The sequence below is a fragment of the Hipposideros armiger genome, unplaced genomic scaffold (assembly GCF_001890085.2).
Source record: "Hipposideros armiger isolate ML-2016 unplaced genomic scaffold, ASM189008v1 scaffold_134, whole genome shotgun sequence".
NCBI classification, from domain to species: domain Eukaryota; kingdom Metazoa; phylum Chordata; class Mammalia; order Chiroptera; family Hipposideridae; genus Hipposideros; species Hipposideros armiger.
In genome coordinates this window covers 2,637,110-2,651,463 of record NW_017731484.1, presented here as the reverse complement: position 1 = coordinate 2,651,463, position 14,354 = coordinate 2,637,110, and the positions used below count along the sequence as shown (strand labels likewise).

Sequence of the window (14,354 nt, the reverse complement as noted above, 5' to 3'; positions counted from 1 at the left end):
GGGGGGTGCAGGGTCCTGGAGTGACACTGTTGGAAGGCCTCGTAAGGTCACCTGGTGAAACCCCTCCATGGTCACAGAAGGTGAGGATGACTTGTCAGTGTCATCCTCCTCACGGTCCAGCATAGTACTTTCTGATGGTATTGGGGCCTGGTCCCTGACTCCTGGAGTGCCCTCCAGCCCAAGGTCATGGAGATAACTAAATTTTTTACTTCTCAGACCTACAGAACCACAGAATGTCAGAGCCTCGATGTAAATTGGGGCCCAGGTTGAGGATGGGAGCTGGCCACAGGTGCACTAATTATGGGCCAGGACTCTGGGGTAGGTGTTTTCCCCACATCTCCTGCTCCCATGATGCTGAAGGCCAGCCTCTCCTCCTGGTAGGGAGGCTCGGGTGATGCCCCAAATCTCCCACAGGGTTTCTGCTGGGAATCCAGTGCCTTCTGTGAGTGCCCTTAACTGCCAGGGGTGGGAGATGCAGCCATGCAGCCACAGAGGGCCTGGCCTCTACACTCAAGGCCAAGCTCCAGCTCCTGGCAAGCAGGTGCTCTGGCTGGACAGCACTGATAAGGCCAAGCTAACTTCAACAGAGGCCCCTTGGGGGCTGAAGCGTAAGAAAAGGTTAAGGACTTTGCTGCCTTCTTGTGGCCACACCTGGATATGACTGCTGTCGTCCAGGCCTCTAGCTGCTCACCTTCTCCAAGCTATGGAAATCTCTCTCCCTTCCCCTCCTCCTGGAAAGCACTCCAGGAGGTCTGGATGGGGTGGGTGTCATCTCACTTCCCTATCACTTAGGCCAGAGCTTTGGCCACGCAAAGCAGATGGGAAGGGTGGACGATGCCTTGTTCAGTGTTGGATACTGAAGGAAGAAGACCTCAGGACGACAGGTAGGGCCCCCAGTCTGTGTTACTCAGGATGTTTGAGTGTGGGGAAAGACTCGGTGGTTTCCATGGAGACAGCTTAATCAACCAGCACCAGAGAGAATGGTTTGAAAATTTAGAGGATATTTATTTCTCGGGAAGGTCCACAACAGCTGGCAGCCACTGCTCTCCCCTATTCTAGGGGATTTCTCTCTCCTTTTCCAAGAAATCCCCTCTCTTCTTGGAAGTCCCCATGGGGAGGGGAGGATGTGAAGAGAAACCATACACAACACTCCAGAGCCTTAAAAAAATAAAGCAACAAACAACCTCCTCCACACAAACACACACATACAAAATAAATAGATGTATAAAAGAGAGGCTTTGCTCCTTGCAGCCTGGCTCAGGGCTGCTTGGGAGAGGGGCCTGGTGGCTTTACCCCACACCTCCCAGCCAGGATTATCTGGAGGGTAGATGGTACGGAAGTGCCTGACAGCCAAGAATAAGCCCTGGCTTCAGAGAGGGGACAGGGGCAGACCTCTCCCTGGAGCTCAGTGGGGATAAGGTACAAAGGAACAAATAAATAAATAAATAGAACCTAACTTGCTCCCAGAGGCCTAAGGGCTCAGGCTGCGGATCGGGGGCCTAGGGGCCTGTTTCCCTGAAAAGAGCAGATCCAGTGACGGGCAGAAAGAATAACAGGAAAAACCCAAACCCAAAGCCACACCCACTGGCCTCCAGAACCTGAATCCTTCGGCTCCCAGAAGATCCCAGCCAGAACCCAGCCTCAAGCCAGCTCTGGAGGCAGGAAGCTCTTTGGCCCAGCAGCCGGCCAAGGCTGGGGAGCGTCCCCCTCTCTTCGCTGCTCTCTCTGGGGCCAGCAGAGCCTCCCCTGGCGCTCGTCTTCTTCCCGACCATCTCCACAGGAGGGAGCGTGGCTGCCACCAGGGTGGGCTCTTCCCCGGGAAAGCGGACGCATGGCCCTCTCCTGCTCCTATTCTCATTGGCCTTCCAGACGGGCGGCACCCAAGTCAGCTGCGAGAAGTCCTTGTGTGACTGTAAATAATCAAAACAGTCCATCCCAGTGTCCTCCTCTGCTCCATTGGGACACCGATGTCCCCACTGCCTCCAGTCAGTGCTGCCTCAAGGCTCCCTTCAGGCCAACAGGGAGAAGGCGTTGGACAGAAGCAAGAACAGAGAAGGCGTAGGAACTGCTGGAATGGACAGTTTGGGCAGGAGGCCACACCGGACATATGAAGAAGTCCAAGGGAGTCTGGAGTCCCAAGGTCCCCGCGGAGACGCATGGCCAGCTGGGGGCCAAGGAGAGCATGGGGTAGGGACTGGCTGGCCACTCAGCTGGGCAGCAGCACGTGCTCCAGGAGGTAGGTGAGGGAGTCCCAGTGCTTCCAGAGGAGGAAGAGGACAAGGACCAGGAGGGCGGTGCTGGTGATGCGCAGGCGCGTCTTCATGAGGGGCGTGATGAAGTTGGCGATGGTGGACACGAACACCAGCAGCACGGCCATGAGCGCCAGGATCACGTTGATGAACTTGCCCAGCAGTGCCCGCGCGTTGGCATTCTCCACGCCCTCCAGCTGCACCACCTGCTGCTGCTGCTGCTGCAGCTCCAGCTTGGTGACCCGGGTCAGGCAGGACTCCACAGCCTCCTGTGGGGGTAGAGGGGTGGGCACATAAGAGGGGGACAATGCACAGGGGGCACCCCTCCAAAGGCCAGGCAGCTAGAGGCTGACCAGCTGCAGCTGGCGGCAGGTCCTTTCCTGATGCCTGTGTGGGGAGGCTCGTGGGAAACGGGAAGGGGAGGAGGGGGTCCAATCCCAGCTACCCCTTCAGGCACCGGAAGTTCCGGTTATTCACTGGCAAGGCTGCCGTCAGAGCTGCGGGCATGGGAGGCCCTCACCCGTCAGCTCGCCTTCGCGCAGATGCACACGCTCTGCCTCAGGCCCGACGCGCTCTTACCGGCATCCCACCTCACACCGCCCTTTTCATCCCTGTGCCCATCTGCCTCAGCCGACAGAACAGCCTGTGCCCATCGTCCCCCACCTGCTAAACCCTCACCCTCCGGCTGCCGCCAGCTCTATCAGCACGTCTGGGGCCTCCCCAAGGTCAGTCCCTGGTGGTACCTGGATGTCCCGAGCCCTCTCGTAGGACTGGTAGGCCACCTTCTCCTCCATGCTGGCCAGCTCCTGCTTCAGGTTGGTCATCTCGTTCTGGTGAAGCTCCGTCAGGTCGTTGAGCTGCTCCTCCAGCCGCTCGTACCTGGCAGAGGGAGGAGGTGTGACACCGGTGCCGGTTCCCGAGCCCTGCTGCTCTCCCCGCCCAGGGCCAATTCCATTCATGCTCAGCAGTAACTCAGCCCACCTCATGTGTTTCGCCCCAGCCCAATTTTAACAGTAGCGACCACAACGCAAGTACTATTTACGCAGAACTTATGTGCAGGCACTGTGCTGAGCATTTCACCCGCATTATCTCAACAGCATCATCGCTTATCCCCACGAGGTAAGCACTAGTGTCACCTCCGTTTTACAGATGAGAACACTGAGGCACAGAGAGATTAAGGAATTCGCCCTGAGCTAAGAGGCTCTCCTGGGTACCCGGCACACAGGGATATGGAGAACAATCCTGCTCTGAAGGCACAAATATTGAAAGATGACTATGAAGTGGGGGTGGCTGGTTTTCAGGCAGGGTTCCCCCTTAATTTTCCAAATCTTCTTCATACATATAAACAAGAAAACGTGCTAAGGAAAAGATCCCCCAGAGTCCCAGGGAGCAAGTGCCAAATGCCACACGAGAGGCACGGAGCAGAGGGGCAGGGCGGGAGCGGGAGGAAGGATCTCCAGCTCGATGAGCACCGGCCGTGCCAGGAATTTACACACTTTGACTTGACAGACGTGGCCTCATTTCATCCTCACAGACCCCATGCATGGAGATTTATGTGACGGGGTCGTCGGGAAAGTCATGACGCATCTTTTCATTGAAAACCATAGAAAAATACGTTATGGCTTTCCCGGCAACCCAATATTTCTGCCTCACAAGGGAACCAGGTGCAGAGGGTGATCATGACTTTGCTCAAGGTGAACAGTAAATGGTAGAGCTCAATTTGAACCCAGGTAACCTGGCTCCAGAGTCAGTGCTCTTAACCAGTCTCTCCAGAGGAGAGGCCATGTAGCTGGTCTCAGTTTCCCCTTCTGCACACTGACCACATAACCATCAAGTCGGGATGCTGAAGACAGGCACAGCCTTCCTTCGGTAGGTCCCATAATCCTATCTCCCAGCTGCTCTGAGCAGTCCGGAGGAAGGCTCCTCAGGACCTCTTCCTGGCCCCTTCCAGCAGCCCAGGACCCTTCTAGAAGCTCCTCTACCTGCCTCCACAACTCAGAGTCTGAAACCTGGTGCTTGTCACCTCATGATTGGGGTCACGGGGCAGCGGCGAGGGTGGAGGAGGCACCTACCTGTAGCGCTCCTCCTGCAGGCACTGGGTCATGTAGGTGTAGTCCCTTTGCAGCTGAGTCTTCAGGTCCTCCATTGAGTCCTCCAGGTGGGACTGTCCCTCCTTGATCTCCCGCAGCTCTTCCAGCAGAGCGTCCAGGTTTCCAGGGGCCCCATACAACGTGTTCGACTTGGGGCTCCCCAGCACCCCGGTGGGCCCTGCCCCGGAGTTGCTGCCCGCACCAGCCGAGCTGGCACTGGCACTGGAGCACTCGTCATCGCTGCCATACTTGGGGCTGGACACGAGTGTGGCGCTGCCACTCAGCGCCCGGGCCGCCTCCTCGGGGGGCCCGTCCTCCAGAGGGTCCTTCAGGTGGGCGATGTTGTCCGCGCTGCCAAACTTGTTGCGGATCAGGCTGGCGAACTCCCGGGGCTTGGACACCACAGCGGTGTGGGTGGCCTGCGAGAGGCCTGAGAGGCTGCCCTTGACGCCCTCTACCACGCCGCCCCCAAAGCCGCTGATGCCCGCGCGCACGTTGGCGCCCACGTCCTTCAGCCCCTGCTGCATGTCCCGGAGCACGTCCTTGGGCTGCCTGGACGGCCCGTTCTGCTCGATCTCGCGCAGGCGCCGGCGGTAGTGCTCCAGCTTCTTGTGTAGCTGGGCGATGGTCTGGGCGGACTTCTGGTTCTTCTTCTCGAACACTTGCTTGATGCGCGACACCTGCTGCTTGTCCGCGTTGTTGGCCAGCTTCAGGTACTCCGCCACGTTGTCATCCCGCGCCTCCTGCTCGATTTTGATCTGCTCCGTGATCTTGAGGATCTTCTGGTGCAGGTGGTCGATGGCGGCCTTGGTGCGGTGGGGGTCCGGGGCCCCGTCAGGCACGTCCAGGCTGATGGGGCCATCAATGTCCCCATGGCCGGGGCCACCGGGAAGGCTCAGGGCCACAAGGTCTCCCTTGTCCACCTGGGGAAGAAGGCAAGCAGAGGAAGTCTGGGTAAATCCGTGGAGACATGGGAGGGGCTGGCAGCAGTCCCTCATGTGCCCTGACACCTCTGGACCTGGAGTCTCTGCCTAGAAAACGAATGTGGATGAACAGGAAACTTCAGGGAAAGAGTCCAAGAGAACAACAATGACAACAGTATTCCCTTACAGCCGCCATTTATCTACCTGTTATCTGTTACCTAACTGACCCCCGCAACATCCCTGAAGCGCAGTCTAGGCAGATCTGTTCCTCCTTCAGGCCAGAGCGTTCAAACAAGTTGCTCAGGGCCACACAGCTATGAAGACAGAACTCTTGTTGCTCCATCACATGACCCAAGCAGGTCTGAGGCTTCACTGAAGAGTCAGAGGCTTGGTTTCTCAGGGATGAGACCAACTGTCCCTCTGGACCCAACCTCCCCATAAGGCTCCTGCCTTGAGGAGGCCTCTCCCTCAGAGCTGACCGCAGCCTACACGTTGGACCCAGTGCAGGCACAGGAAGCCTCCCTGCCCTCCCTGCCCCGTCTTCTCTAATGCAGTTCGGTGGGTCACCACCCCCGTCCCTGCTGACGCCCCTCCTGGCCTGTTACCTTCCAGTTCTCTGGAGTTGTCAGCAATCTCTTCCGCTTCATGATGGTGGGAGCACCCAGCCCTGCCCTGTCTCCCAGAACCAGGAGAAGAGTACACCCCCCGACCCGTCCTGTTGGCCAGGTCCCCAAAAACTCGAGTCCCAGAAGTAACCCACAGGCCAAGGGAAGCAGGGAGCAGTCCGGGAGCCCAAGGGTACTAACTGCCCAGCTGGGAAGGGGGTGGATGTGCAAGAAGGAGACGACAGCCCCTCTTCCTCAACAGCAGACGGGCAGGCTTCCCCAGGGCATCGAGGTGGCACAAAGAAACGTGAGAGACTGAGAAAGGATGGGGGGGGGCAGGGAGAGAAAGGAAGGAAAGGTTACAGAAGTTAGGAAAGATGGAGAAAACAGGTCAGATGGCAGCGGGTGGGCCTGGGGCCCCCTCTCCCAGGGCCAGCTCCCCCTCGGCCTGTTGGAAGATCTCTTTCCACAGCCGAGCCCCCAGTGTCTTATCGCCATGCCACAGCGGAAGCAGCAGGAAATGGCTCAACCCCATGTATTTTTACACAGAGCACACCCCGGTAGGGCTGGCTCAGATCATCACGCTTTATATGTAGGGTAGGGGCAGAGGCGGGGTGAGGTGTATGTGGGGGAAGGGGTTAAACACAACGACAGTTGTCCAGTCACGAGCACCAGAACTGGAAACAGCCCGTGCCAATTACAGGCAGAAGTCACCAGGCTTGATGTCTACCGAGGTGCAAAGGTATTTGAAAACAATAGCCCCACCAAACGTGGGAGCCGGAGGGGGGGGAGGGAGGGCGGCTCCTCCCCGGGCTTCCTCTGGAGCCTTTTCAGGTCACAGTTCCACCACCGATGCCCTGAAGTCACTTTCCTCTTACAGTTACTTGGGGTCTCCCCTTCTGTTCCCCGGCTCATACCTTCAGGAACCCACGCCTCTGACTTTCTGAGCTGGTATGCCAGAGGAGCCAATTCCACAGTCCCTCTCATGATCTGTCCCCAGGTCTAACTGTCACACCAGTCTGACTTAAAACCAATCCTGCAGTTAAACCCCTTCCTCCTATGCTGTTCCCGGCCATGACAGCCAACAGCCCATCTCTCAACTGTCCTGTTCACTGGTGTCCCCACCTGTGACATGGGGATATTCGTATCTACTCTCAGGTCCTTCGTAGGATGAGCTCTAGCAAGCACTGAGCACACTGCAGGCATAGAGAAGGCACTCACAAAAGCCGCCTGGGTCTAGGTAGGTAGCACAATTCTTTTTTTGGGGGTGGGGGATAAAATGTATTTAGGAGGTTATACCAACAGATTTACTCAATATTGATACTACAATATAGATATTGAACTACACAAAATTAAATTCTATATGCAACTCATGGCTTTATATATATATATATATATATATATATATATATATATATATATATTTTTTTTTTTTTTTTGGCTGAGCCATCCTGCCACCTGTTGGCAGCTCAGCGGCAGCTCAGCTCAGGCTGGGACTTGAACCGCTGTTGCTCGGCGCTCGCACTCTTGAGTGAGCTCTTAACCAACTGAGACACGCATGGCTTTTAAATTAAATAAACTGACCCTCTTATAAGGCCACTGTGCTTCCCAAAGAAACACAACCATCCTTCCCCTCTTTTCCACGCTCTTCCTGTGGGAAAGAATATCTAGAAACTGAGTTTGGGCCTGGCTGCATCACTGCTTGGTGCTCAGTGGTAGGCCGTTTGCTCATCTTCATAAGGAGAGCGTCTGTCCAGCAACTTGCAGGGCTGTGGGAGGAGCTAATGAGACATGGACTCGAAAAATGTTGTGAAAAGCCAAAGTGCTTCAGGACTACGAGGGACTGACTATAAATTAGCTCTGCTCTGGTAGCCTGGAGTCTTTTCCCCGATTTGGAGTCTGTGTAGCTTACAAATGGAAAAGCGGACTTGAAGCTGGCCGTGGGGTCCCCGCGAATGAGAGGACAGCACGCACTCTGGGAAAACCAGCTGGGGCCTGATAGTGAGCTGAAGTGGTCTAGGGCTAGGGTCCTGGCCCCCTGGCCCGCCCCCTTCTCTGCCCTGGGAGTCCTGAGCAGGAAACCAGCCCCTTGCTGCCCCTCACCGAGATCTGCCATGCCTGCTGGTCGTCAGTGCATCCCCTTTGCTCTCCTCCCGATGGAGGAGGTGGCATGTTGGAAGAAGGGTCAGTTCTCCATGCCCTCCCCTCCTCACAGCAGCAATGTCCTTTCAGGACTGAAGGGAGACAGGATGGCCGAGAGAAAGAGAACCAAGGAGGGTGCTTAAGAAAGAAAAGTGAAAGCATAAGAAGAAAATGATAAAAAGCTGTTAGGAGGGATGGAAAAAGCAGAGTATGAGAAAAGGAGAAACGGATTTGTCCCACTCCCAAAAAATGGAAAAAGCACTATACTTGGAGTCAGACACCTATTTAGAATTCTGCCTCTGTCACTTATCAGCTTTGTGCCCTTGGATACGACATTAACTTTCCTGGGACTCAGCTTTGTCATCTAGAAAAGGGGTACAATTCTACCTACCTCAGAGGGTTGTCAAGTGGATGAAACGAGACACTGAGTGAAGGCAACAGTGACAGTATAATCTCAGGGAATACAGCAGGTGCTCAAAAACAAATAAGAATAAATTAAGTGACACTTCACACACACTAGAGCAGCTATAATTTTAAAAAGGAAAACAAGTGTTGGCGAGGACGTGGAAACATTAGAACTCCCTACTTCGTTGGTGGGACTGTAAAATGGTGCGGCCACTGTGTAAAACAGTTTGGTGGTTCCTCAAAAAGCTAAACACAGAGTTACCCAGTAACCCAGCCATTCCACTCCTAGGTGTACACCCAAAAGAACTGAAAATGGATATTCAAATAAATACTTGTCACATATATTCACAGCGGCACTATTCTCAGTAACCAGAGGGTGGACACAACTCAAATGTCCATTAATCAGTTGAATGGGTAAACGGAATTGGTCTATCTATCCAACGGAATAATTTGGCCACAAAAGGAACCATGTACTGACACATGCTATAACATGCGAACCTGGAGAACATTACACCAAGTGAAAGAAACCAGATACAAACAGTCATATATTCAATGACTCCACTTACATGAAATGCTCAGAATAGTTAAATCCACAGAGACAGAAGGCAGATGAGTGGTTACCAGAGGCTGGGGGAGGGAGAAGTGGGGAGTGACTGCTGACTGGGTATGGGTTTCCTTTGGGGGTGATGAGAATATTCTGGAACTAGGCAGAGGTGATGCTTGCACATCCCAGGTGCAGCAGGCCAGGGTCTTCCAACCTACAGGCCTGGGCCGCAGGTCCAACCAATGTCCTACTGTGGAGTGGGTCTGTGGGAGGGTAGCTGGGTCCTTCGTCTTACAATCACATTTTTAAGAGTGGAAGCTGTTTCTAACACTCCCAACCCCTGTCCTGGGGCTGGGTGACTGAAAAAGAAGAGCACTGCTTATCACTCGACTCCTGGTCACTAGCAGGCGAAACTCCCACTTGCCTGTAGCATGGCAGTGGGTGGGCTACAAAGGTGCCACTGCCCCTGTCACAGAGCCTCACATGCCCGGGCCCTCTGTCCATGCCCGGCCGCCAGCACCACACCTGGAGTTGTGGCCCCAGTACCACTGCCCCCTCACCCTACTCTCCTGCCTGAGAAGGGTTGGACACTCCATAGGTACTTGACCCCAGCATTAACCCCCATGCACAGGCTGGGCAAGTTCTAAGAAGAGGAGGCTGTGGAGGGAGAGCCATGCCTCTCCCATGACCCCCTCCCATGCCAGGCAATTAGGGAGGCCATGGCACGCTCCCTGGGCAGGGTGCCCACCAGCCAGGGCTTGGATCAAGGGCCTTGTTCTACACAGAGACTGAGCTCCAAGAAGCGCTGATGAATGTTCTGGAAGAGCCAGAGCTGCGACGTTCTGAAGTGCCTGGGGCCCAACTTTCCCTTTTCCTCTCCCTGCTCTGGTGAGACCCGCCCACAGCCCAGACACCTGGGAGCACCCCTCCGCATGGCCTGGTAGGGCCCTGGCCTCTCCTCCCTACCCCTTCCCAGCCATTCTAAGTAAAGCAGGATTAGGTGCTCAGCCAGATTACAGGAGCTCCCAGCCCTGGCTCCCTGGCCTCCGTGGGCCTCCCGCCAGGCCTTAGAGCTCATGTCCGAGTGTTAACCGGGCCCAGGCACCAGACAGCGGCACCTCCTCTGAATCCAAGCCCAACGGCCTGGATCCCTGAGGCTAGCAGCACACCGTAGACACTATCAGACAGGAAGCATCCAGGCTCACGGGAAACTCGGTCCTTGTGGGACGGGTAGGGTCCTTGCTACAGTGTGTGCTCCACACCTGTGCTCCCAGGTTCCCAAGAGACTGCAGAGGGCTCCTAGCCTAACTCTCCTCCCCCAGGGACAAGCAGCACCTTCCTAGATTTACAAAGTGCTCCTGTTAGGGTCCCCAGAACAGCTGACATGGAGATGGGGACTTCCTGCCTTAGCCATCTGCTCAGAGGTTGGAAAGCCAACACTAAGGTAGGTCACTCTTAGACAAAAAAAAAAAAAAAGCTTTGGGGCTCCCATGTTTCCCCTTAGGAGAGCAGGGCAGCCCTGTCATCTGGGGACAGATGGCCCTCAGGTCCCCTCCTAGGGTGGGGAACACGGGAGTCCGGTGTCAAGCCTGCCTTGTCTGTGGGTCTGGCCACATGGGTCGAGGTCCACACAGGATGCTGCCCTGAGCAGGGCCTGGGCTTCCAGTGGCTAAGGGACCAGCAGGCGACTATGACGTGAGCTGTCAGGCCTGGGTGACTCAGCGAGATGCTTCCATCTGCTGACTTCTGGCCCTGTGACTCTGATTTGAGCACCCTTCTCGGGATGGAGAACACCCAGATTTCCTTTTTCTATGAGTTCCCAGAGGGAAAGGGAGGTATGCTAGGCCAGATGGAGAGGAAAATTCATGGTCAGCTAAAATCTTTCTGCACGAAGAGCCAGTCTGACCTTATGGTGAAGTTGGGAGGGAGAAAACCCAACATCTCCCATACCAATCTGGCATTCCAGCCAGAGCAGGCTGGAAAAATCACCCCAGCCCTTGGTCCTGGCGTCAGTGGCACAGCGGCTGGGCCGTTGGCTCTTTCTCTTCCTGGTGGGGACATGCAGGCATCACAGTTAACCAAAAGCACTCCCAGGCCGGGAAAGGCATCGGGGAGGGGAAAGGGGGTGGCGTCGGCCCACCCAGTGGTTCCACTGGTGCCTGGGAGCCTAAGCAGCTTTTCTCCAGAGGCCGAGGAGGCAAAGGCTCACATGCAAGTGCAGTATGTCCACCTGGGTCTGTGCATCGCGGTAGAGTGAAACACTCCTGCAGCAAGGCCCCAGCCACCACACAGGGGACTCAAAGGGCAGGTGCCCACGGTTCTTGGCTCGACTGCAACATGACAGGCCCTTGGTGGTTTTACAAGGAATCTCATGCTGCTGCAAGGATTTCAGGGTGCAGAGTTTATACAGACGAGGAAATGTACTCACTCGCCCCACCGTGCAGCACCTACAATCTCAGGGCAGCCACACACTGGGTGGGGTTTCAATCAGCTTCCTCCTGCAGCCTGGGGGTGCCTCCGCCCACCCTGGCCTAAGGGCCCCTCTTCTTCCTGGGCAGCGACAGTCCTCTCATCTAGCCCTCAGCTTCCGGCCCTTTCCTTTAGGTCCACCCCTGCGTTCTGGTCAAAACCACACCCTCCCCTCAGCTGCCTCATTCCCTGCCCTGCCGAGAACAATGCCCTTTTGTCCACACAAATGTCCTGCAGTCCTCTCTGTCTCCTCAGACCCACAGACTGCTGGTTGGCCCCTGAAACTGCCCTCCCACCTTGGGGTCTCCTCCATTTTCCATCTTCTGGATTCTCCAAAAGCTCCAAGCACCCAACGCTGGGCTGTCCCACTGTCCACCTGGGGTCAGTGCTCACTGGACCTTCACACTCGCCCTCCCCGTCACTGTTTCTCTGGGGACAGAAACCACCACAACCAGGAGCACCTCCCCTTCCACTTCACTCCACATCAGCTCCTCTGGCCCCAAGTGGAGTGACAAACGGCTACATGTTTCTGGAAGCATCGTGCCAGGTTTTACTGGTCCTTCTGCACAAGGCCCCCTCACTTAACACCAAGGGCCCTCCCAGCACTCGTCACCCTAAGCCGGGAGGCCTCGTGCTCATCCCTTCTCCCATCCACAAAGCGTTCTCTGTAATGGAGAGAAGAGGGGGCCCCACCCTCTGAGAAGCCAGAGGGTGAGCAAAGCCTGCCTGACAAACTCTGCAGAAGTGGCTTTCTCCCATCAGTCCCCCACCCACGAGCTTCTCTCTTTCCACCCACCAGGGAACTCACCTGTGTGGGTACCATTTCCCGAAGCGGTGCTGGCAATGGGGTGCCGGGGGCTCCGAGGCCCCAGCTTTCTGCAGGCTGTGACAGGCCCTCAGGATCACAGTCCCTGGGCAGCGCTGGGCTTGCTAAGGGAAGCCAGGGTCTGCGAGCAGGGGTGCCCAAGCTCCCAGGCTCTGCAGCCGCCATCTCTAGTCTGAGGCCCAGCCCAGGGATTAGAGGCGGATCGCTCTGGGAGATTTTCCCCTCCTCCGGGGCTCCCGGCTGCTCCTTCCCATCTGGAGGGAGACAGCAGGGATCACCGAGCAGGTGGAAAGACTAAGCTCTGATGAGATACCCCCCACAGCACCCTGCATATCCCCAAGTCCAGCTGTTGCCACCGTGAGTTCAGTGTGCATGAGGACAGGCAGCAACTCTAGTCGAGGACGGTGAGGGGAGAGGAACTCTAGTCCCAGGATGGAGGTAGAGGGGAGCTCATGGGGACGTGTGCACCTACATCATTCACCCACCCAAATAGGTACTCTGCCAGTCCCCTCCCATCTGGCATGCCCCGAAATGCCTCCCGCCATCACAGCCCCTCTTATAAGCAGAGGCACAGTCCCATTGACTCCCTTCTTCAGCCTCCTAATGGAAGTGGGTCTCCTGGCCAGGCTTCCAGGATTGAGAGGAGTTCTCCAAAGCCAGAAGGGCTGGAGCCTGCAGGGGGCTCACACAGCCATCTCAGCTGAGAGTCCTCTGCCTGTCTCCTTGCTGCCCTGCCCACTGGCTTACGGCACTATCGCCCCCAAGGCACCCTCCTTACTCCAATAACCAGACCACAGCCAGCCTCACCAGGGGAATTCCTCTGCCCTGAGGTCCTATCCTAGAAATCCACTTTCTGCTCTGGACACTACTACAGCTATTGGGTTGTCGGAAAAGTCATGACGTATTGTTTCTATGTTTTTCGTCGCAAAAATGCGTCATGACTTTTCCGACAACCTAATATTTCTCCGCTAGCTTCTGCGTGCCATTCACTGTCTTCCCCCCACCCCCGCCCCCACAGCACTGCCCAGCAAAAACACCCAAAATAAAATATGACAGCAAACTCACAGCAGCCTCTTCCTCCTTAGACTTCATCTTGACAGCCTCAGCAGGAAATCCTGGGAGTGGCCAGCAGAGGGGGCCAGAGGCCCACAGTTGAGGGAAGTAAGCAGCGAGGAGGGGGTGGTGGGAGGCCACAGAGCCCCGGGGTCTGCCGGGTCTCTCCAGGGGCAGCGTCCCAGAGCAGAGTTGGATTCCGCACCCACTTGAGCCTGGTGAGGGACTGAGAGCTTAAGTACTGATGAGGGTCAACGTGGATCGCGCTGATGGGGCGGTCCCAAATTCAAGAAGGTTTGAGGAGATAAGAAGCGCCCAGTGCTATCTCTGCGGCCCAGTGCCAGGTCCTGCAGCCAAAACACCAGGAGCAGGAGTCCCCACACCCTGGGCTTGCGGAAACCTTACAAACATTTGTGATGGCCAATGACTTGGAGTTTTTGAGGACAGGAGCCTAGCAAAAGCCATTACATAGGTTCCAATCTCAGGGGCCAGCTCTGATGTGGGATCAGGGAATGCTTCTGGCTTTATCATGTAGAAGTGATGATCTCCCTCCCATGGTGCTTGAGTTTTACTTTATTCTTTGGCACTAGGCACTGGCCCTCTTGCATAATGGTTATGTGTAAACAGGTCTTAGGTCTTCCTGTCCCTAGGAAGGCAAGGATCAGATCTCAAATATGTCCAGGCCCTTCACCGTGCCTAGCATAAGACTGACCCGCCCTACATATTTGCGTCTGTAAAATGAGTGAGTGATCCTCTCAGTTAGCTACAACAGAAGACAGTCCCATCTACCGCAGTAGCAACGGAGACAGCCTGGTCTTCTCACACTCAAGACAACCCTCCACGTCCCCTCTTTTCTAGGCTCCACCAAGCTAAGATTTGTAACCTTTCCGTACAAGCAAAAGAGGAGGAGGAGAAAAGGGAGAAGGCAGTGGCAGCAGGAGACCAGGCGTGGGGAGGGGCCGAGCACGCTGAGCCCTGGGGTCTGGCTCCCCAGGATGCTGAGAATCATGATGGCTCAGAAGCACCGGGAAGCAGTTCGTCCAAGGCC

The 14,354-nt window shown here is 55.9% G+C and overlaps 1 protein-coding gene across 4 annotated transcripts in view; it reads right to left on the bottom strand.

Annotated features, from left to right (window-relative positions):
• Nucleotides 1–979: 979 nt before the first annotated feature.
• TMCC2 (transmembrane and coiled-coil domain family 2) overlaps nucleotides 980–14,354 on the bottom strand; it is a 35,319-nt gene continuing 21,944 nt past the window's right edge. For 2 of the 4 annotated variants that reach the window (XM_019649709.1, XM_019649710.1), the window contains exons 3-5: nucleotides 4,322–5,262; nucleotides 2,993–3,128; nucleotides 980–2,518 (exon numbers count right to left, since the gene is read on the bottom strand). In XM_019649709.1, coding sequence (XP_019505254.1) covers nucleotides 2,207–2,518; nucleotides 2,993–3,128; nucleotides 4,322–5,262 — 1,389 coding nt within the window. In that variant the 3' untranslated portion in view covers nucleotides 980–2,206. Of the gene's footprint in view, nucleotides 2,519–2,992; nucleotides 3,129–4,321; nucleotides 5,263–12,235; nucleotides 13,132–13,318; nucleotides 14,252–14,354 lie in introns of those variants that run through there. The other 2 variants (XM_019649711.1, XM_019649712.1) reach the window with 2 other exon arrangements.